Raw genomic sequence first — 23648 nt, forward strand, 5'->3', positions numbered from 1 at the left:
GAATAGTCCAGAAAGAAACAGTTAAATTTACGGTCAATTGATTTTTGACAAAGATGCCAAGACAATTAAATGGGGGAAAGGATAATCTTTTCAACAAGTGGTGCTGGGACTGTTGGATATCCATATGCAAAAACGTGAATTTACACAATTACTTCACACTATACACAAAATAAATTTCAAATGGATCATAGACCTAAACATAAGACGTAGAACTATAAAAGATCTAGGGAAAACAATCGAAGAAAATCTCTGTGACCTTGGCTTAGGCAAAGATTTCTTAGATATGACACCAAAGCACAATTCATAAAATGAAAAATTGATAAAATGGATTTCATAAAAATTAAAAACTTTGGCTTTCAAAAGGCACAATTATGAAAATGAAAGACAAGCCATACACTGAAAGAAAATATTTACAAATCATATACCTGATAAAGAACTTACACGCAGTGTGCAAAGAACTCTTAACAACTAAATAAAAATGACAAATAACCACTTAAAAATGGGCAAAATATTTTAATAGACATTTCATTAAAAAAGATATGAATGGAGAAAAAGCGCATGAAAGATGCTAAACATCATTAGTCACTAAGGAAATGAAAATCAAAACCACAATGAGATACCATTACATATCCGGTAGAGTGACTTTAGCCTGAAAGACAGATAATACCAAGTTTTAGGAAGATGTGGTGAAAATGGAACCTGAATATATTGCTAGTGGCAATGTAAAATTGTACAGCCATTTTGGATAATGGTTTGGCAGTTTCTTAAAAAGTTGAATATATACTGACCACAAACGCCAGAAATTCTACTTCTAGTTACCTGGCCAAGAGAAATAGACACACATGTCCACACAAAGGCTTGTACACAAATGATCATAGTAGCATAATTCATAATAGCCAAAAGCTGGAAACTACCCAAATGTCTATTGAAATGTTGAATTGATAAACTTTGGTATATCCATATAAGAAAATATCATTCAGCAATAAACAGGAACAAATTTTTTTCCAGCTTTGTTGCAATGTAATTGATATACAAAGGAACAAACTTTTGATTCATGCTACCACATGGATGAATTTCAAGTGCTTTTAGCTTAAGTGAATGAAGTCACACAAAAGATGATATATTGTATGATTCCACTTACAGGAAATTTCTAGAAAGGCAAATCTCTAGATGCGGAAAGCAGATCTGTGGTTGTCTGGGGCTGGGGATGGGAGAGGGGCTGACTGTAAAAATGCATGAAAGAACTTTTGGGGGTGATAAAAATGTGTTCTAAATTTAGATTGTGGTGATGATTACACAAATGTATAAATTGACTAAAAATCATTCAACTGTACATATACAATGGGTGAAGTTCATGGCATGTAAAATATATCCCAATGAAGCTGTATTTAAAAAAAAACAGTAGGAAATACTATCCAACTTATTTTGTGAGTCCGGCATTACCCTGATACCAAAACCAGATAAAGATATTACAAGAAAAGTATTTAGGGTGAAATGTGACTGATGTCTACAATTTACTTCGAAATGCACCAAAACCAAGACAAATTAATGAATAGATATAGAGATGAATAGATGAATAAAGATGGGATCAAGGATGCTTAGTAAAATGGTAGAATGTAGCTGTAGGTATTTGGGTGTTCGCTGCAAAATCCTTTCAACTTTTCAGTACATTTGAAATCTTTAAAAATAAAATGGGAAAAAGGAAACGGAATCATAGTGCATGACATGGCTCAGCTGAGAATAATTTTTATAAAGTCAAACAATGTAAGTAATATTGATTTAATCCCAAAAGGGAAATAAAACCAAAGTTAAAAAAATAGATGGCAAGTGGGGGGAATGCGTGTGGGTGAGGTGGGAGCTAAATCATCTGCCGAGTCGGTAGAGAATATCTGAAACCTTACAAACCAAGAAATAACACCATGAGCATGAATGAAGAGAGAAAGAGTTATTCTCCAGAAGAAGCTGTTAGAGATGAGTGATAACCCTGGGGGATCGAGAACCCCAGGGTGGGCTGGGTCGGGGAACTGCTGTTCATCATTATAAGCCTTGCAGTGTTATTTGACTTCAAACTACTGTCAGTATCACTTTGATAAAAAGTAAACTTTAAAAATCAGTCACAAAAAGCCGACGCTTAAGCTCTAAGAAAAGTAATAAGCAGGTCCTACGGGAGTCAGCAGCCCGAGGCCTTCACCTGGTTGGAGGGATGGTCAGACAGGAGACCCAAGGTGCCCAAAGCTGGCTCCCTTGGGTCAGGGCTGCTCCTCTGGGGAGGGCTCCTGGCTGCTGAGGGTGCCGGAGGGGCCCCTCCCCTCCAGAGTCTCCAGATCCTGCCTCTGCCTCACCGGGTGCTGAGGGGGTTAGAGGTGGCAAGGGCCTGGTGGCTGCATCCTCATCTGCCTCCCTTGTTCCTCTTGGCTCCTGACTGGCTGGGCAGCTGCAGCTGGAGATCCTGGAAGCCTGCCTGGAGGAGGAAAGCATGGCCTGGCTAGGCAAAGAGAATTTTATGTCTGGGATGAGGTGTGGCACCAGGTCCTGTGAAGAGAGTCTGTGCCTAGCCCTTACTGAGAAGACTATGACACTAGACATTTACAAGGCATTTCGAGAAGAAAAGGTGGAGCCTAGAAGAAGCAAGTGTGTTGTCAGGCCCAGATTCCGGACTAAGCGGAGGGAAAGGAGAGTGGGATCCTGCTTTTACATGCCCAAGTCCTCTGTGCTTGTTCCATTGGGATTTCTCCTCCCGCGATTCTGCTAAGCTTCAGGTTAAAAAGCTGCCAAGTGAATGACGACTTGTCACCAGTAGGGGCTCTCTGCTTGGGTGAGACTCTGGCCAGGCTCCCCCATGTTCACAATAGGAATGAAGTGCAAACATCCAGCTCCAGGCAGGGCCCAGAAGAAGCTGGAAAGCACAGAGGCCAAGTCAACCAAGGTCATGGGGGGCTTGGAGTGGAGCTGCTTGCGTATGATCACACAGGTGCACGTCCTGGGCACGGACAGAGAGCTCATGGGCTCCGACAGTGACACTGAATCCGGGGCGCATCCTGGGGTCAGTCTATGCCAAGCCCCAGGAGTCAGTAAACAAGTCATAAAGAGCTCAGTTGAAAGCCGTGAGCGCCAGCGGCACTGGGGGACTCCCCCCCAGCCCCCATCACAAGCCTCCGGCTCACAGGGCTGGGCGTAGGTCCCTGGTCCCTCGAGCTGGATGTCCCTCAGCCTCCTTGGGTCACTCAGTTTTGCTCGTCTCCCACCATCTCCCACAATCTGGAAACCTCAGGTGCCAGGCCACACAGTTCATCTTGCAAGACTAATGACAAAAGCAGCTGTCACGCACTGAAAAATGTGGCAGTGGGCCAAGTATTTTATACACACTAATCGAATCTTTCCAGAAAAAAATAATCATTGCCCATTTTACAACCACCGCTGAGAGGATCAATTATGTGGGTCAACTTGGCGGGGCTGTGGTGCCCAGATGTGTCCAGGCACAGTGCAGATATTGCTGTAAAAGCATTTTCCAGCTGCGATCGACATTTCATCAGCACACCTTGGGTAAAGCAGATCGCCCCAGCTGTCGTGGGTGGGCCTCATCCATTCAGTTGAAGGCCTTAAGAGAAGAGACTGAGGTCCTCCAGAGGAAGGAGGAATTCGGCTCCAGACTGCCTTTGGACTGGAGACCCCAGCGTCAGCTCCTCCCTGGGGCTGCAGCCGGCCAGCTGCCCTGCAGATTTCAGACTTGCCGGCCCCACAATCCCGTGAGCCAGTTCTTCAAAATAAACCTCTCTATCCTTCTCTCTACATATGCACACACACATCCTACTGGTTCTCTCTCCTTACACACAGTGCCTACTGCGGACTAATACAGAGGCTCAGGAAAGGTAACCCCCGCTCACACACCAAGGAAGAGGCAGTGCGGGCATTCAGACCCGGGCCAGGTCAGCTCGGAAGACACGCTCTTCATACCGCCAAACCGCCCTTTCATCTTGGCCTCTGAGGGGCTTGAGTCAGATGCCGCCCAGATCCCAGTGTCTGAGGGTCCCTAACTCTACGCAGCCTCTCACGGGAAGGGCAGTGGGCGGGAAGGGGCACGTCGCTCTTTTCGAGGCTGCATCAAAGGAGCCTCGTCTTAGTCCTCCTGTGCCACAGGGGCGTCCCTGGGTTATCACCTCTCACGAGGAGATTTTCTCAGTCTGACCTGGGTTTCTGATGAGTCCTGACACAGTGCCTTCCCCAGAGGGGCTGGGTGAACCCAGGAAACCTCAATTCACACGCCGCAGCGCCACCTACTGGTCAGCGAACATGGTCGAAAGCGGCAGATGAACCACATCTCATCCACGAGGCCACCAGAGACTTATCCCCTTTCAAAGATCGGCAAACAGAGCTTTTGCTCTTCCCTTTCCCCCAGTCACTTAATCACCTATTAAGTGCCAGGCACAAAGCTAGATGTTGCGGTTTCAAAGAGCCGAGTCCCCCTCAGAGGGATTTACAGAACCAGCAGGGGAGAAAAACAAGGAAAGACACAACTGAAAGGGGTACAGTGGGGACACCAAAGGGAGGCCACGTGTCCTGGGGAGGGAAAGGCTTCACCCAGGAGATGGTGGGATCTTGGGCTGAGTTTCCGAAAGTCCGGAGGGGTCTGCAAGGCTGACTGGACGGGGTGTGGGGGGTCATTAGATTCTAAATTCAGAACACTCCCATAAGCACGGGGGGCCAGGGGCCAGGAAGGCAATGTTAGTGAACAAAAGACGGATAAGGAAAGACCTCAGTGTGACTTGAGAGCAGGGTGCAAGACAAGATAGAGCTGCACACAGGGGGAGAATGAACCAGGATTCCGGCCCCAGCATCGCACACAGCGTGGGGCTCGGAACACCTCTGCCAGTCCCCCCATGAAGACTGTTGTCTGCCCTGCTAAGGACTCTGAACTTCGTCTCCTGAGGAAGGGAGAGTCACGGGAGGGTGTTAAGCCAGTGAGTAAAATGACCTGGTTGCTTCAGAAAGATAACCTGGCAGAGTGAGGACAGGGTGACTGAGAAGCAGGAAAATCACTTAAGAGATTATCATCGAGGTAGGCGAGGCTAACTCTGAACTCCAGCAGCGGTGGTGGGGAGACAGAGGTCAGAAGAGACAAGAGCTATTGAGGATTCAGAGGCTGTTGGGCTGGTGATGCCCTGAAGGTGCAGGGAGAAGCGAGTGGGGCGCCGAGATGATTCCCAGGTTTCTGGCTTGGTTGGCTATTCAGGAAACTGGGAAGAAAAGGGGCAGATTTGGAAGACAAGATGATGTGATGGTTCTTGACATGTTGGCCTGTGGGATTTCCACATGTAGCTGCTCAAAAAGTACTTGGATAAGCAGAATAAAGACCACTGACTTCCAAGGTTGCAGTGAGTGAAGATTTCCTTAAGGAGCTGCAGGCCCTGATTTCATCACTCCTATATAACTACACTATCAGAGACCCTTTATTAGAGCTGCAAAAAGGCTGAATAACAAATCAGCCCAAAACAGGCTCCGTACGACAAGCATTTAGACTCATGCTCCTGAGCCTGCCTGTCACTGCAGTTTGGCTGGGCAGCCCTCCCTCAGGGGGTGGGTCAGTGTGGTTTGGCTTCAGGCACAGTTTGGGTCTGTTTCACGCGTCTCTCATCCTCCATGGTCCAATAGCTACTCAGGGCACGATCTTACAATGAATGGCAAGAGTCTCCAAGAGCTAATGAAAATGCATGATACCTCTTAAAGCCTAGTTCCAGACTTGCACACTATGGCATCTGCTCACCTTACAAAAAGTCATGTGGGGGCCGTCCAGATACACAGCGGTTAAGTTTGAACGTTCCGCTTAGGCAGCCCGGGGTTCACCAGTTCAGATCCCGGGTGTGGACATGGCACCGCTTGGCAAGCCATACTGTGGTAGGCGTCCGACGTACAAAGTAGAGGAAGATGGGCACAGATGTTAGCTCAGGGTTGGTCTTCCTCAGCAAAAAGAGGAGCATTGGCAGCAAACGTTAGCTCAGGGATAATCTTCCTCAAAAAAAAAATTTAAAAAAAAGTCATGTGGATGGCGGAAGTGAACTGACATCAGTGGGAAGAGAAATATACTCCATGCACTGCAACGTCACAGACAAAGGGAATAAGGAATTGAAAACAATATCCAATCTACCACAGCTAGTGGAGCTCCTTACTGTCAAGTTGTTTGCTCCTGTCTCTCTGTGTCTCCAGTCATTAGGTCACCCAGCCTCAAATGCCCTCCTGGCCACCTGTCCTCTGGTGTACTGCAAAGATCCTTGCATTCAGATATACAACCTCGGCTCCATTTCCTGATCTTCCCACTAGCTGTGTGATCTTGGTAAAGTCATGTTACCTCCGAGTCTATCTCATCCACTAAAAACATACTCAGAAGATTGCCAGAAAGATTAAAGGGATGATGTAGTAGAAAAAACCTTGTCTTGATAAAGCGCTTCCTCTAAGAACCAGCTAAAGTCCTCCCTCTTCCACAAAGATTTCAATAACTACCATTTCTCCTCCCGACTCTTAAAGAGTTGGCATCCAGTGGCTTCTAGATACAAGAGGAGTTCCTGGAAAGCTCTTCAGAAGTGCTGATCTGTCTTCCAGCCTGTTGATCCAATTCATTCGGAGAGAATTGGCTTAGATTTCCCCAGGTGACTCTACAGCACCACCTGCGGTCTCTACCACATTCCTTAGCACTTCCTGGAATAGTTCACTGTTTCACCTGTGGAAGACTGGATGTCAGTCCTGGATTTCACGGTCTGCACCTCGAGAAAGTACTTCTCTAAGCCTCACTTTCCTCAGGTGGAGTGGGGACACTCTCATCTCTCTCACACAGCTTTGGGGAAGTTTCCTGGGAAGCACAGGGCACTCGGCACAGTGCCCGGTACTCTAGCAAGTTGTCACATTGCCCCGTCTTACTCGGACTCTGTGTAATAGCTCCATTCACCCAGCACAGCACTGAGTCCACAGCAGATGTGTCACTGTGTAAATACACGGTGGTCTGTGGATGGAAGTTGGCGTAGTGAGGACACTGGCTGCTTCTCTCAGCTGATGCTCTTCTCTCCCCACAGTGGTGAGCAAGAATGCACACACAGCCCTATTTTCCACACAAACATGGCTCACAGGTACATGAGTGACATGTCAAGTGCCAGGTTCTTACTATGCATTTTCATACGTCCCAAGAGCTGACCAGAGAGGAAAGTGTTAACTGTGCTGCTAGAAAACCCTTCACTGAAACAAGCTGCAGCAGCTTTCTGCAGCACACCATCTGTCTGGGGAAGGAGGGGCTATGCGGGTGGGTGGGAACCCTCTACTTTTCCTCCTTCCCTCTCTACACCCACCATGTGACATTCTGGAGTGGAAGGCACTAGAAGCTGGCGTGGAGAAAAGAGGTGCTCCGAGCTCTAGTTGCTGGTGTGCAAAGGGAATCCTGGCATAGATCTTTCCAGGCAGATGCTAAAAATATCCTCCCCACCTCTTAGACTTTCTGTCCTTGAGAGACAAAAATGAGAAGGCAGAGGGAGGTTGGCAAAGGATAAAACTAAATGCATCTAATAGAATGAGACAGTGGCCCACGAAGAAATGTGTCATTCTCTGTTGGATGCTCTGCTCTGTGAGGTCAAGCATCACACAGGAATACCTCTGATGCTTTATGGGAAAAGCAAAGCCAAAAACATAAAAACACTCAATCCTCTTGAAAACTAGTGCTTTGGTGGTTCTGAGAGCCTGCAACGTGTAAGACTCAACACTGACGATGACAGGAGCCTCAGGACTTCGCATTTGAAAGTGGAGGCCAAACATGGTGACTGGTGAGGGAAGCAGAGAGTGACCTACACAGCTTGTTCACTGCTTACTGCCTGTAAACAGAACACAATAAACATCACTTCATTTTACCCACCATTTCCTACCGATGACTAGGCTTCTCCCAAATTTACGTGCCTGGACATGGCACAGGCCAGATGGCTCATCAAGAAAACCTGTGAAGTTTTTCTTGGAAAGTGCCACTTCTGGGCATCAGGAAAGGCTTCCCCAAGGATATACCTCAGACCTGTTAAGTCTGATCCCTCTTGTTTCGGGGCAGGTAGGTGAGCCCAAGCTCTAAGCCCTTAGCTAAAATATTTAAGTAGTTATCTGGCCCAGAAGCACAGGATCCCTTCAACTTTCATGCATCAGAGTAGCAAGAGGCAGAGTTTCTGTTCTCAGGCAGCCAGACCTCACCTGGGCTGTCTTGTTTGAGTTAAGCGGTGAGTCCATGGGGTATGAGCTATGCAGGTTGTGGGCTGGCATGGTGACACCCGGGGCCCAGGAGCTTTACTGCCATTCCCTAATGGCAGAGGCCCTCTTTTCTGCCGAATCCTACCAACCTGCACAGTGCCTGGCCACAAGAGGCCATTGATCAAATAAGACTGGTGTGTGCGGTGAGATGGGCTTGCATCCAAAGAACGGGAACTGCAGAGTGTGGCCCAACACGCAGTGACGGGCTGTATCATTAGAACGCTATCCATTCAAAGAAATATCTACTGGACGATGTGCCAAGCACTATCGAAGTGCTGAGAGTAAGATTTAGGTTCTGTCGTGAGAGGGCAGGGTTTGCAACTAGTGGGAAAGGCAGTCAACAAACACATACTTTAGATAGTGCTGAGTTCCGTAAAGGAAAGAAAATAGGGAGGGGTAGATGGGAGATTCTCAGAAGGTGGAGTGAATGACTCCTCTTCCTCTGGGTCCAGACAAGCTGGCAAGGTGCAAGGAGTAAGATCTGGCCAGGAACTCAGGTCCTCTAATCCTGCCTCCCAGCTCGAGCCAGGCCAGCAGATCGCATTTCCGATCCGCTTGGTACGAGGGACTTCCAAGAAACAAGGGACTGTCAGTCCCAGAAGCCTTTGAATGCCCTGGCTAGAGCGTCTTTGGGCTGCGGACCCACGTGTGGCCAGACCTGGCCAGGCGCCTCAAGGGTAGAGAAAAGGCCCGCGCTCCCCACTTTCCAGCGGGGCCTGCCGCGCACCCGCGACATCCCGTTTCCACTTGCACAAATCAACACGGTCCGAAACCCCAGTTCGAAAGTGACACCGAAAGACGACACCCGCAGCTCGCCTCCAACCCCGCGGACGCAAAGCGGCTGTGGAGGCGGGGCCTGGCGAGACCCAAACAAGTCCCACGTGTCCGGGGCGGAGCCTCCCCCATGACGTCATGGAGCGCGCGTGCGCGAGTGGGTTCACGCGCTGGCGTACCCTTGCTGCGGGGCCGTAAAGCGCGGAAGGTCGTCGCCGCGGTCTCCCGCTTCCCCGGAACTTTTTCATCTCTCCGGCCCGGCCCCCTTCCCATTCCCTGTCCCCGTTCCGGCGCCCGGGTTCCCAGCCAACTGTTGTGGTTGCAGCGCCGCTTCCGCCGAGTGTTACCGAGCGCGGAGCCCGTGAGGGCCCATGAGGTAAAGAGACAGCTGCGGGGCCGCGCGGGCCTTAGCGCGCCGGGACCCCCAGCGTCCCTTCGTTCCGCTTTGGTCTCGCTCAGGGTGGTCTCGGCCGTCCCTGGTTTCCCGTCACTTCTGCCTCGTCCTCTCGGGAAGGCGCCTCCTGGCGCCAGGACTCTGCCCGCCCGGGCCGAGAGGGGTCCGCCTGATCCCCCTCCGCCTCTGCGGCTGTGCCCCGTCGGCCGGAGGTGGTCGGGGCCTCGGGGACCGGAGCCCGGCTGCCTCGCCCCGGCTCCTCCAGGCGTCCGCAGCCGGGCTCGGAAGCCCAGGGCGCCTGGGGTGACCTCGCCGCTGGCTCCCCGCTTCGGGCTTGCACACCCCCGCAGCGCCGGTGAGGCTCCCTGCAGCTCGGACTGCCTTCTCTGCGGGCGGAATCGTTTTCCCGCCTGGAAGCGTGTGGTCCGCTTGCGCTTCACTAACTAGTGAGACGGCTGCAGAAAAAGGCAGTTAGGTGACCGGGGGAAGTCTAAGCCAGGGCCGTGCGCTTTCTTCACTGTTTGACCCCTTGGGCCTGAGTGAATGTCACTCATTTGATTCGGGAATCTTCAGGTCCATTTCGCCCTTGCATGGAAGCGTGTGTACGGGGATGTTCGCGGGGTGGGGTGGGCGGGTCAGGGTGCTCCTTTCGCTGCTAGGGATTTGTATTAATGTCTTAAACTTGCCTTATCATTTGGTACACTTGTTGAAAAATACAGCACCCTGGACCAGCAGCAGGATCAGAATCCCCAGAGGTGGAGCCTGGGAATGTGGTGGTGTTTTTTAAACAAGTGTCCCAGGTGGCTCTTATGCTGAGGCAGGTGCGGGAAATGTGTTAATCCGTCCATACTCATGTGTCTTCCTCGTGACCAGCAGCCCTTTTGTACACACCGCTGTGAGCAGACGGAGGAACAACGCAGAGGGAGTGAGAGCTGTCGTCTTGCTCTTGCTGGTGTAAGCACATCTGAGCATAACCAGCCCCAGTATTAAGGTGGTTTAGCAGAAATTATTCTTCTCAGCAGAGAATATCATACATTTGATTTTGTTAAATGTAATTTCATTTAAACTCGGTAACGGTGTCTTGTTTCTTTGTCTTTGACATCTTCATTTTCTTCTCTCCCAGCTTTACCTCCTTTGCAATCAAGCTTTGCTTTGGTTTTGCTGCCACACCTACTGAACAGACTCTGGTGCCTTCCTTTCCTTGGGTGTTTGCATCCACTTTAATTCCTTCCCCCCCCCCCCCAACCCCCCCATCACTTCACTCACTCTTTTGAAGGTCATGATGAGTACAAGGTCAGAAATCCTTTTCTTGGTTCTTATCACCCTGGGCTTTAAGCATTGTGTATTCCATCTTGAAACTCATCTGTTAGTATGTTTCTTCTGCCTGCTGGGGGGTGTGCCTTGTGGTTCTGTCCTCACAGCCACTGTTTCTTTATTCATCTGGTCTTATTTTAAAGACAGCGTGGAGTAATGATTAAATGACAGACTCTAGTGCTGGGCTGGCAGGGTTTGTGTCCTGGCTCTGCCTTTAACCGGTATCATGGGACTTCCCTTCTCTGTGCCTCAGTTTTCTCAAGTGGAGAATAGAAATTATGATATCTACCTTACAGGGCTGTGAGGATTAAATCGGTTGTACACATAAAGTAGCATCTGGCACGTTGTAACTACCTATCAATAGTACCTTTTTCTTTTTGAAAATTCTTTCAGGTTATCTAGATATCCCCTCAAATCGGGGAGCCCTGCCTTGGATCTCAGAATCGTCATTGAATGTTTTCCCATCTCCTTTGTTCTGTCTTCTCATTCATTCATTAACTTATTATTTCCTGTTTCATATTCCTACACTGAATGCTGGGAAAACCACGATCAAGTTATCATTGGTCCTTGTTTCAGAGAGCTGCTTTATAATGGGGACTGAAAAACTCCCACTTCCTGGGTGTTTCTTAGGTATCAACTGCCCTGTTTTTCCTGCATTGTCTGATTTAGTCTTTGTAGTCGAAATGGGAGGTATTTTCCTAGCCCTTGTTTTCGATGAGGAACCTGAAGCACAGGTTGAATAACTTGCTCAAAGTCACACAGCTAATGAGCGGTAGGGGAGATTTTCAAACCCAGATCTGTCTGCCTCTCAAGGCCGTGTTCTCAAGTGGGTTGCCGCGTTGCTTCCGTGGGTGGCAAACAGGCCGTTAACCCAGAGTGGTAAGCTCTGTGCTGGGAGGACTGCAGGATGTTATGGGAGAACGAGGACGAGTCGCCTAACGTGGTGTTGGGGACGAGGGGGTGGGAGAGGCTGTTGCCTAGGCAGGCTGAGAGCTGAGGGGATTATCTCTATTTGGGGAGAGGGCTGGCAGGACCTATGCCAGTTAGGAGCAGTATGCACAGATGCTGGAGGTGAAAGGAAGAGTTTATGCCCGACACGTGTGAGGAGTTACAAGTCCAGGCATATCTCGGAGATGTTGCGGGTTCGATTCCAGACCACTGCAGTAAAGCCAGTCACACTAGTGTGTTGGTTTTCCAGTGCACATGAAAGTTATATTTCCACTATACTGTAGTCTGTTAAGTGTGCAATAGCATTGTGTCAAAAAAACATACCTCAGTTAAAAAAGACTTTATTGTTAAAAAATGCTATCTATCATGTGAGCCTTCAGTGAGTTGCAGTCTTTTTGCTGGTGGAGGGTCTTGCCTCCATGTTGATGGCTGCTGACTGATGAGGGTGGTGCTTTTTGAAGGTTGGGGAGGCTGTGGCAGTTTCTTAAAGTAAGGTGACAGTGAAGTTTGCCTCATCGATTGACCCTTCCTTTCACGTCAGTTTCTCTGTAGCCCGCGATGCTGTTTGATAGCATTTTCAAAATTAGACTCACCCCCCCAACTACTTAAGAAGTATTTATGTAGTATTCTAAATTCTTTGTTGGTTTTCAGCAATCTTCCCAGCATCTTCACCAGGAGTAGATTCTATTTCAAAAAATCACTTTCTTTGCTCACTTTCTTTCCGTAAGGACTACTTGGAGCCAGCGTAGTTCAGTTTACCTGCTCTGCTTCAGTGCCCGGGGTTTGCAGGTCCAGACCCTGGGTAAGGGCCTAGCACCACTTGTCAAGCCATGCTCTTGTGGCATCCCACATAAAATAGAGGAAGATTGGCACAGATGTTAGCTCACCTACAATCTTCCTCAAGCAAAAAAGAGGTAGATTGACAACAGATGTTAGCTCAGGGCCAATCTTCCTCACAAAAAAAGGGGAAAAAGTAACTCCTCATCTGCTAAAGTTTTAACATAAGATTGCAGCGATTCAGTTAAATCTTTAGGCTCCACTTCTAATTCTAGTTCTCTTGGTGTTTCTACCACGCAGTTACTTCCTTCACTGGAGTCTTGAACCCCTAGAAGTCATCCATGAGGGTTGGAATCCACTTCTTCCAAACTCCTGTTAATGCTGATATTTTGACCTCTTCCCATGAATCATGAATGTTGTCTTTTTTTAAAAAAATATTTTTTTGCTGGGGAAGATTCACCTTGAGCCAACAACCGTTGCCAATCCTCCTCTTTTTTCGCTTGAGGAAGATTAGCCCTGAGCTAACATCTGTGCCAATCCTCCTCTGTTATTTGTATGTGGGACACCACCACAGCATGGCTGGTGAGTGGAGTAGGCCCATACCCAGGATCTGAACCCATGAACTTGGGTCGCCGAGGCAGAGAGCGTGGAACTTTGGGCCCGGTCCCACGGCCGAGTGGTTAATCGTGAATGTTCTGAATGACATCTAGAATGGTGAATCCTTTCCAGAAGGTTTTCCGTTTCCTTTGCCCAGATCCATCAAAGGAATCACTATCTATGGCAGCTGTAGCCTTACAAAATGTATCTTTTAAATAAGACGACTTGAAAATCAAAATTACTCCTTGATCTGTAGTCTGCAGGATGGCTGTTGTGTTAGCAGGCTGAAAACAGCATTAATCTCATTGCACACCTCCATCAGAGCTCTTGGGTGACCAGATGCATTGTCAGTGAGCAGTAAAACTTTGAAAGGACTCTTTCTCTGAGCAGTAGGTCTCAACAGTGGCTTTAAAATATTCAACAAACCGGGGCCAGCCCCGTGGCCGAGTGGTTAAGTTCACGCGCTCTGCTGCAGGTGGCCCAGTGTTTCGTTGGTTTGAATCCTGGGCGCGGACATGGCACTGCTTATCAGACCACGCTGAGGCAGCATCCCACATGCCACAACTAGAAGGACCCACAACGAAATATACAACTATGTACTGGGGAGCTTTGGGGAGAAAAAGGAGAAAAATAAAATCTTTAAAAAAAAAAAATTCAACAAACCATTTTGTAAACAAATGTCTCGTTCAGACATTGTTGTTCCATTTATAAAGCACGAGCAGAGTAGATTTAGTATAATTCTTGAGGGCCCTAGAATTTTTGGAGTGGTAAATGAGCTTCAGCTTCAACTTGAAGTCATCAGCTGCATTAGCCCCTAACAAGAGAGTGAGCCTGTCCTTTGAAGCCAGGCAGTGACTTCTCCTCTGTAGCTGTGAAAGTCCTAGATGGAGTTTCTTCAGTGTACGGCTGTTTCGTCTACATTGAAAATCTGCTGTTTGGTGTGGCCTCCTCCATTAATTATCTTAGCTGGATCTTCTGGATAACTCGCTGCAGCTTCTCCACCAGCACCCGCTCCTTCACCTGCACGTCTGTGTCGGGAGACGGCTTCTTTCCTTAGACCTCATGAATCATCCTCTGCCAGCTTCAAACTTTTCTTCTGCAGCTTCCTCACCTCTCTCAGCCTTCATAGAACTGAAGAGAGTTGGGGCCTTGCTCTGGATTAGACTGTGGCTTAAGGGAATGTTGTAGCTGGCTTGATCTTCTATCCAGACTGCTCAGACTTTCTCCAGATCAGCAATGAGGCTGTTTCGCTTTCTTATCATTTGTGTGTTCATTGGAGTAGCACTCGTAATTTCCTTCAAGAACTATTCCTTTGCATTCCCACGTTGGCTTTTCGGTGCCTACCTTTTAGCATATCTCTACTTTCAAAATGCCTTCCTCACTAAGCTTAATCATTTCTAGCTTTAAAGTGAGAGTAAAGATTTAAAGTGAGAGACATACCACTCTTCATTTCACTTGAATATTTACAGGCCATTGCAGGGTTATTAATTGGCCTAATTTCACTGTTGTTTCTCAAGGAATAGGGAAGCCCGAGGTGAGAGAGAGAGAGAGAGAGAGAGACGGGGAAGGGTCGGGCAGTGGAGCAGTCAGAGCACACACAACACTTATTAAGTTTGCTCTTTTATATGGGCAGAGTTCATGGCATCCCAAAACAGTTACAATAGTAACATTAAAGATCACTGATCACAGATCACCATAACAAATAGAATAATAAGGAAAAAGTTCAAAATATTGTGAGAATTACCAAAATGTGACGCAGAGACACGAAGGGAGCAAATGCTATTGGAAAAATGGTGCCGTTAGACTTGCTTGACACAAGGTTGCCACAAACCTTCAATTTGTAAAAAATGCAATATCTGCAAAGCACAATACAGCAAAGCTCAAGAGAATGAGGTATGCCTGTGGTTTATTATGGTTTGATGACAGCGTGAGAGGAGAAGAATGAAGAGGAATGAGAACAGAGATAAGATATGAGCCAGATAGTGAAGGGTCTTGCCCTTCATATTAAGGAGTTTGACTTTCCAGAGAGCATCAGAAAGTCACTGAAGGGTTTTAAAAAGGGGTTTGATAGTATTTTCATTTTAGAAGACTTGCTCAGGCCCTTGTGTAAAGGTTGTGGGGTGTGGGGAGAATGGTGTGCAGATTAGAGGCTGGAAGCCCTATTAAGGAGCTTCTGCAGAAATCTGAATGAGAGAGGATGACGATCTGGACTCAGGTAATGGCCGTGGAGCGGGAGAGAAGTAGATCAGTCTAAGGGAAATTTAGAATGTAGAATTGTTACGCCTTGATGATTGACTGGATGGAAAAGATCAGTGAGAGGGATGAATCCAGGATAACACCCAGGATTGTAGTATGCTGTGTAACTGGAGGACACGGGAACTGGAGCAGATTTTGAGATTGAGGAAGATGGGTTTACCTTTGGGCTGTGCTCAGTTTGACCTATGGGAATCTAAGTGGAGATGGCCATTCTTCAGCTAGATATGCAGGTGTCAAGCTCAGGATGGCTATGGGTTAGGCCATCAGTCATTGTAGATGAAATCATCCTGGAGAATGGTGGAACGAGAAGAGAAGCTGGTTCAGAGAGCCATGAGAGTCGTCAGCACATAAGGGATGGGAGAGAGAAGCCAGCAAAGACGTGAGCAGGGAAGGAGGTGTCAAATAAAACAAGGAAAGGGTGTGTGAGAAGGAGGAGCCATCAGCAGTATTAACTGCTGTGGAGAGGGGAGAGGTCAAATTAGATGGTGCCCAGAAGGTATCCTAGGAAATTAGCAACATTAGCTTTCCTGGTGAGATCAGTGTCAGAGGCGTGGTTGGGCAGAAGTCCGGCTGCTCTTGGTTCAGGAAAGGGTAGGATGGAGGAAAAGTGAAAAATAGATAACATAAGCAGCCTTTTCTGTATATTACTTGTCAAGTGAAAAAGACAAGTTATGAAATACATTGACAGTAAATTTTTGTTTAACTGGCTGGGAGATTGTGGAATCATGAAGGTATAAGAAAAGAAGGACTTAAGGTGGAAGTGGTGGCAAACAAGTGGACATTGCTGCCAAAAAAAAAATTCTGGGAAAATATGAACAGTGGTATTGGTTATCTTTGTGTGGTGGGAAATCTTAATTTCCTTTTGTATTTGAGTTTTTGTGAAGACCATAATTTTTATAATTTAGAACTTAAAGTGCTGAGGAGAAGGAGGGGAACATTGAAGGTACATGAAAGAGGGAGGACAGTTGATGGAGGTGGAGAAGGAAGGAGTGGGATCCAGGGCTCTTGTGGAGGGATTAATTTTTGACCCTGTGAAAGAAGGAAGAGGTGGTTGCAGATGCAAGTAGGTTTGTAGAAGAGTTTCAGGGAATGAGATGAGACAGGTTATGTGTTTAGAATGAAGGAAGAAAGGAGGTGGGGTCAAAGATCAGGAGAGGAGCAGAGTTATGGTTCAGAACCCAAATGTAGACAGAGATCTGCCTGTGGCTTAACACGCCGTAGCTGGAGCTAGGTAGGGGTGCCTGCTAGTGTAAGCCACAAAGGAACCGGGTGTTTTTCACGCATGACCAAGTGGTAGTAGTTTGGAAGCGAGAAAGATGCCGACCCTGCCTTTTGATGGCAAGGTCAGTGGAACAGGGCTGGCCATGTGGCAGTGGCAGTTCCCTCAGAAGAGCGGCATTTCCATTGAGACAGAAGGTAGAGAGAACATTAGTGAAGAGGTGGGTGTTTAACTTTGGAAAGGAAGTTCTAGAGGGCATAGTGGAGAGGTTCAGAGGGAGAAAAGCAGAGAGAGAGGGGTTGGGTCAGGGGAGAGAAATTGGTCATATGGAGACTACAGGAAGACTAGCTGTGTGGAGAAGCTTCTGTCTTGAGACAGAGTTCTACAGGGACCAAGGACAAAGGCATGGTGGCAACCTCAAGATGGCCAAAATAATTATCCCAGTTGGATGGGGTTGCTCTTGGGACAGTCTGTGACTGCATTGGTCACAGTTCTGAGAGTCCTCCCTGATGAACGGGCATCCATTACTTTGGCCTTAGACGGTTTGGTCCGCTTGTGGAACTGATTGTGGGTCCTGAGACTGGAGGTGGAGGTGGTGGTGGGTTTACTAGCCATGTGCTGCCCTTATGTGCACTTGTCTGCCACCACTCTTGCCTTACGCCCTCTTCTTCTTATACTTCAATGACTGCCTAGTCTGCCAGCAGATCTTTCTTCAGTTTCTTGAAACTTGAACAGTCCTCTGTTTTGCTGTTAGGTTATTTTTGTTAAAACTCTGCCTTTGTCACATTCAGCCTGTAGTAATTCATTATGGTATACAGGACCAAGTCAGACTAAGTATACAGAGTCTTCCATGGTCTGGCTCCACCTTACTTCAGTTCCTGCTACCCAACACTCATAGACACTGAGGCCTCCAAGTCAGGTCCCCTACTTTTATCCACAAGCACAGATGGTCAGACTTGTTCTGTAACTTTGTTTTGTGTCCTTCCTGTCTCTCTTTGTCCAAATTTTACCCTTCCAGGGCTTAGCGTATGTCCTTCTTTCTGTGTGATCCCTTCCCTGATGGCTGTGGCCTATACTCTTTTCCTTCTCTAACTTATGATATTTATTGTCCTGTAGAAATGTGTGCGTGGTTAGAGCCCAGAACTCGTGTGTATGAGTGATAAGCCTAACATGGCTAATCATCCTCTGCTTTTCGGGAAGAGACAACTTGTACCTTAAATCTGCACCACATCATCTGTGGAAACACAAGGCATGCATCCTTCACTTGGGCCTGAGATTCCTTCTCTCTTTCCTTCCCCAGGACCTCATTCTTTGTTATTGCTTCTTGTTTCTCACCATCTCTTTCCCTTTTACTGGGTCATCCCACCACCAGTGAAATATTCTTAATAGCTCCCATCTTGAAAGCAAGCAATAACCTTGTTCTACCCCGCATTCTTCCCTCGCTTCTGTCTTGTTTTTCTGCTCCCCATCAGAGCAAAATGTAACGGAGCTGTCTCCACCCCCTTATCTCACTTACTCTTCAATTTGGTCTCATCTGTATTTCATCCCTACCATTCCCCTGAAAATGTTTTTGTTGAGGACACCAACGACCTGCGTGTTGTCAAATTCTGGTGGACCCTTGGCCATCTTGCTCCACCCCTCAGCACCCTCTTTAGTTAACCACTCTTGACACAGTTTCATCTCTTGGCTTCTGTGACGCCTCTGGCTGGTGCTCTTTCTGTCTTACTAACCACTCCTCTTTTCTCTCCCCACTTTCCTTTATCTGAACACTATGTGAGTCTGCCATAGCATTCAGTCCTGTCTCTAGTCCTTTCTTTCTCTTCCCAATCTGTAAGTGCTGGGGAACCTCTGAGTTCTTCTTGTGCCTTGAAATGCTAGGGCTTTATATATTGTATATCTGCTAATGACTCACACCTCTTCCCCAAGTTTCAGGCTTGTATATCCAGCTGCTGCTTGGTGTTTCCCTATGGATGCCTGATGGCTACCTTGCACTTAACATGTAAGAGTGAAACATTTCACTGTACAAACACGGTCTTACCCCTCACACCCTTCCTTCTGGTCATTCTCCTTCCCTGCCTCCTTCCCTTTTTCCAATACTTCACACTACAGGAAGTGGCCCCTGTTGCTTAACCCAGAAACTTAGCCATCATCCTTATTAATCTCCCTTTTTCCCATTTTAACATCCACTTCTTTGGCAAGTAAGTTCTATCATTTCAGCTTCCAAAACAATCCAATCATTTCTTTGTGTCCACTGCTACCATGCTTGTCTAAACCCTGATAGCCCCCTTGGACTATGGCAATAGCTTCCTACTCATCTCTGCTTTTCTTCTCATTCTACAGTCCACTCTTCTCCTTGGAGCCAGACTGATCTTGGAAAAACATCTGAGATCATTTCATTCCTTGCTTTAGTATTTTCCTTTGCACTTACAATAAATCCCAACTCCTCATGATGGCATCCAAGGGCTGTGTGTACTTGGTTTGTGCCTGCCTCTCCACTTTGTCTTAGATCATCTGCCCCTTGCCATCATGCTGTGGGCATGCTGGCCTCCTTTCTGTGCTTGGACTCATCAAGGTCTCTCTCACTTAGGGCCTTTGTACATGCTCATTCCTTTGTCTGGAACACTCATAAAGCTGGTTCCTTTTCACCCATCAGGTCTCTTCAGATATCACCTTCTTTCCTGACTGTCGTATTTTAATCTTCCCCTAGTTACTCCATCTTAGCCTTGTTACTTGTTTTATTTGTGTATTGGCTGCCCCTGCTCCATACATGCACACTTACACACCCTCACCCCCCCCCCCCCAAATGTAAGTTGCATAAAGACAGAGTCCTTCTTATTCTTGTTTAATGCTGTATCTACACCTTGCAAAATGTCTGGAACTTAGTATGTCCTGAAATATTTGCTGAATGAACCATTATTGTTCTTCATAGCATCCTTTTCTCATTAATCCTATGCACTGAGTACAATGGAATGAAATGTATTTTTTTTTTCTGTCCAGTTTGAATTCTTGGGATCTCCTTCTTAGCTGAGTGAGAGCACATCTCCCAGTTGCTGTCAGACGTGATGTTTTACTGGTTGCTATCGGTGGTCCGAAGACAAAGAATTAGGAGAGGATGGCAGAAGTGGTCCTCAGCCAGAAGTGGTGCGTCAGTTGCTGAGGCTCATTCTGTTGCCCTGCCCACCCAGGCACAGGTGGTCATCTGCGGTGGTGGAATTATGGGCACATCTGTGGCCTATCACCTCTCTAAGATGGGGTGGAAGGATATTGTCCTTTTGGAGCAGGGCAGGTAAGGATTGAACTGGACATGGCTTGGGGCTATGCTGCACTAATTGTATGGGCCTCCCTCATGCCCTCTCCTTTCGGTAGTTGTCTCACCAGTAGCTAATCAGTGTTGCTAAGGAGCGTGAGAAGAATCACAGGAAGGTGAAGTCTCCTGCACTTTGTTTTGCCATGCCTAACACACGTTTTCTGGTTTTTAGAGAGTTGGCAGATTCCAACGAACCAAGTATCTAAAGAATGTATTTATTTCAGCTTCACAGCACATCTTACCATCTTGTCCTCTGTTGGAGTCATACAGCAAGATAAATCCTTGGCTCAGGAGCTCCCTCTATGAGCCGAAATGAAATTGGCTACCTTCTTTGTTTCTCTTCCTCTTTTTCATCTAATTGACTCATGTTGGAAGAGTTTTATTTATTTACTTTTTGCTGAGGAAGAGTCACCTAAGCTAATATGCACTGCTTCTCTTCCTCTCTTTGTATGTGAGCTGCCACCACAGCATGGCCACTGACAGACAAGTGGTGTAGGTCTGCACCTGGGAACCAAACCCAGGCTGCCGAGGCAGAGCACACCGAACTTAACCACCAGGCCACCGAGGCTGACCCCAGAGCAGTTTCAGATTTACAAAACAATTGCAAAGATAGTACAGAGTTCCCATATACCTCAGACCCAGTTTCACATATTATTAACATCTTACAATTAGAATTAATATTTCAATTAATGAACCAGTATTGATCATCATTAACTAAAGTTCTCACTTGATTTGAATTTTTTCTCTTTTACCTTAATGTCCTTTTTCTGTTCCAGGCTTTTTATGTTCTGTTGCCTACCACAAATTGGACAACATTTTTACAATTTAAATGGTATTTATTTCTGAATAGGCAATACATTTACATTATTCAGAGTTGGAAATTGTGGAGTGTACAGGGAAAAGTCTCCCGCCCATCCCTGACCTCTCGCTGCAGGTTTGCCTAGCTGGAGGCAAGTTAAGGTCCTTGTGTACTGTTCCAGATACTCTCTACATATATCAGCAAATATGTATTGATCTGTGTATATATGTGTATATAGGTATTCGGGTTTTTTTTCCTTTTTATACAAGATGTAGTATACCTTAAACACTGTTTCTAACCTTGCTTTTTTCATTAGGATTGTTCCATATTGGTGCATAAAAGCTCTCTCATTCCTTTTTTTATGGCTGTATAGTTTTCGATTGTATAGGTGAACCCCAAAATTCGAAATTGGTCTCATGTCAATGGATATTTAGGTTGTTTCCATCTCTTGATATTACAAACAATGCTATGATGAGGAACCTTGAACTTGTTGCAGTCACAGATGGAGTCTACTTAATGGCATTTTGCATTCATCCTGCAGGCTGGCTGCTGGCTCTACGAGGTTTTGTGCTGGCATCCTAAGCACTGCCAGGCACTTGACCATTGAGCAGAAGATGGCAGACTATTCAAACAAACTCTACCATCAGTTAGAGCAAGAAACTGGGATCCAAACAGGTAAGCAGGTGATCTACCATTTACTGGTCTGCCTGTCCCCCAGACTCTTTTACTCAGTACTGTTTCTGGTCCTACCCCATGTTTGCCTGGTGATTTGGTAAATCAGACTTGAGTTTTGGTCCAGGCTCTGCCACTGGTCAGGGTATTACCCTGGGCAAGTCACTTAGCTTGCTGGGTGTCTTCAGATTCCCTGTCTATAAATTGAGGGGATTCAATGAATATCCCAGATCTGTTTCAGATCTTATAATTCTTATGATATGGAAGTTTTCCTAGCCATTTGCTGTATCTTTCACTCATTGAATTATAGTAAATGGCAACACTTGGCTCCTAAATGAAGAGGAGGAAGAACTTCAGTTTAGCTGCTGGGTAGTTTAATATGGTCTGACCCACTGAGCTTCACCAATTTCCGTTAAGGATATTTCTGACTAAGAAGCTTAAACATACAGTCCTGCGTCACTTAACGATGGGGATACATTCAGAGAAATGTGTCATTAGGCGATTTCATCCATGTGCGAATGTCTAAGAGTGCGCTGAAGGGGAACAAAATTTGCCACCCAAAATGTGTCTCTTTAACACGAGGATTATTTTAGGCTGATTATTTTTAAGAAAGAAAAGACTCAGAAAGTTTTTATTGTTACCTCCCGCTTTACTGCCTAAAAGAGTTCAGATTGAAAAAACCCTGTCTGAGGAAGCAAGCTGTCACCTTAGCATAACACGAACTAGGCGGTAGACAGGGAGGAACCCAGAGAAGCCTGTTTGTTGGGCTCCCTCTATGTTCTTCTGTTTCTGTGTGGCCAAAGAAACACTTGTTTTGCAGACATTTGCTCCTTTTCACCTACCTGTGAATTGCCTTCCTTCCCTTTGAAGTCCCTGACTCTCCCCACCTCCAATATCTTCTTTTGTCTCTTGCTGAAGATGGTATTTAAAGTGAGGGCTTTCGCCATTTTGGCAAGTTACTCAGTTTTCCTGGGTTTCTTCCATGTATACTCGTAATTAAACTTTTGTTTGTTTTTCTCCTGTTAATCTGGCTCATGTCAATTTAATTCTTAGACCAGCCAGCAGAGCCTACAAGTATAGATTCTTCCTCCCCTGCAGTGCTTGCACAAACCTAGATGGGACAGCCTACTACACACCTACGCTATATGGAACTAATCTTAAGGGACCACCATTGTATATGCATTTCATTGTTGACTGAAATGTTATGTGGCACATGACTGTATATTTCCCCTTATCTGTGTAATCAGGGGGAAAGGACACAGGGAATTATAAGCTAAATAGTACTGGAATAAGTAGGAACTGTTCCAAGAACAGGAAGACTAATCTACACTATGGTCCCGTACAATAACAAGGTAGAAAGGTGATGGATTAGCCAGAAGCCCAGAGTTGAGTCTAGTCTTGTGGCTGATGAAACGGTTTGGTGACCACGCTAATTATCATGAGAGGGTAGCAAGGCCCAGTGATGACATTCAGGACACTTGCGTATGTGAGGGTTGCTCTTTTGAAGAGCTTGCATAATTCAAATCACAGATAATTCAAGACCAATCCTGACAAAGGATAGCAGCCTTTTCTATTTGCCAACTAAAGTGACTGCCATGTGATCATAGTACAAGCACAGTTTATGGTTTACTTAGCCAGCCAACTTCGAAATTATGTGACACATGACGTAATTTTAATTAGGGGAGGTGAGATTTGAATTATTCGAATTATGATCAAAAAGGTTCTATAACGTTTCTCTTTCATATAATTCACACTTTCATAAAGCGTAACCTTATTTGTAAATTGTAGATTAAGACTGAATTTCTAGTAACTAGGACTTGATAGACATGGAAGTGGAGAGAGGAGATGCCAGAAGTAGAGGCAGGGAAGGAAGAGGCTGTATATTCTTGGCCACACAGGCAGGGCTGGGGCTGGGGTGAGGCACGCATGGCTCCTAGGCTGACTCTGTGCTGGCACAGTGCTGAGAGTGAGTGCTTCCTTCACAGGGTGCTAAAGGCACCTCACTGGCCTCACCCTGGTCCCTGCCCAGTGCCTCACTCCCCATGGTGTCATCGAATTTGGCCAGGTGTCATTTTTTTTCTTTTGTGAGGAAGATTCACCCTGAGCTAACATCCTTTGCCAATCCTTCTCTTTTCTCGCTTGAGGAAGATTAGCCATGAGGTATCATCTGCACCAGTTTTCCTCTACTTTGTATATGGGATGCCTTCACGGCATGGCTGATGAGTGGAGTAGGCCTGCAGCCGGGATCCACACCCGAGAACCCTGGCTGCTAAAGCGGAAACCCTAATCACTCCACCATGGGGCTGACCCCAGGCGTCCTTTTGTG

General features: G+C 46.6%; 1 protein-coding gene across 6 annotated transcripts in view; it reads left to right on the top strand.

Annotated features, from left to right (window-relative positions):
* Nucleotides 1-9221: 9221 nt before the first annotated feature.
* Nucleotides 9222-23648, top strand: part of PDPR (pyruvate dehydrogenase phosphatase regulatory subunit) — a 46611-nt gene continuing 32184 nt past the window's right edge. The window contains exons 1-5 of one of the 6 annotated variants that reach the window (XM_046680769.1): nt 9222-9415; nt 10307-10387; nt 18471-18543; nt 19542-19830; nt 21192-21325. In XM_046680769.1, coding sequence (XP_046536725.1) covers nt 19607-19830; nt 21192-21325 — 358 coding nt within the window. In that variant the 5' untranslated portion in view covers nt 9222-9415; nt 10307-10387; nt 18471-18543; nt 19542-19606. The remainder of the gene's footprint in view (nt 9416-10306; nt 10388-18470; nt 18544-19541; nt 19831-21191; nt 21326-23648) is intronic. The other 5 variants (XM_046680770.1, XM_046680772.1, XM_046680771.1 and 2 more) reach the window with 5 other exon arrangements.

The sequence above is a fragment of the Equus quagga genome, chromosome 13 (genome assembly GCF_021613505.1).
Source record: "Equus quagga isolate Etosha38 chromosome 13, UCLA_HA_Equagga_1.0, whole genome shotgun sequence".
NCBI lineage: Eukaryota > Metazoa > Chordata > Mammalia > Perissodactyla > Equidae > Equus > Equus quagga.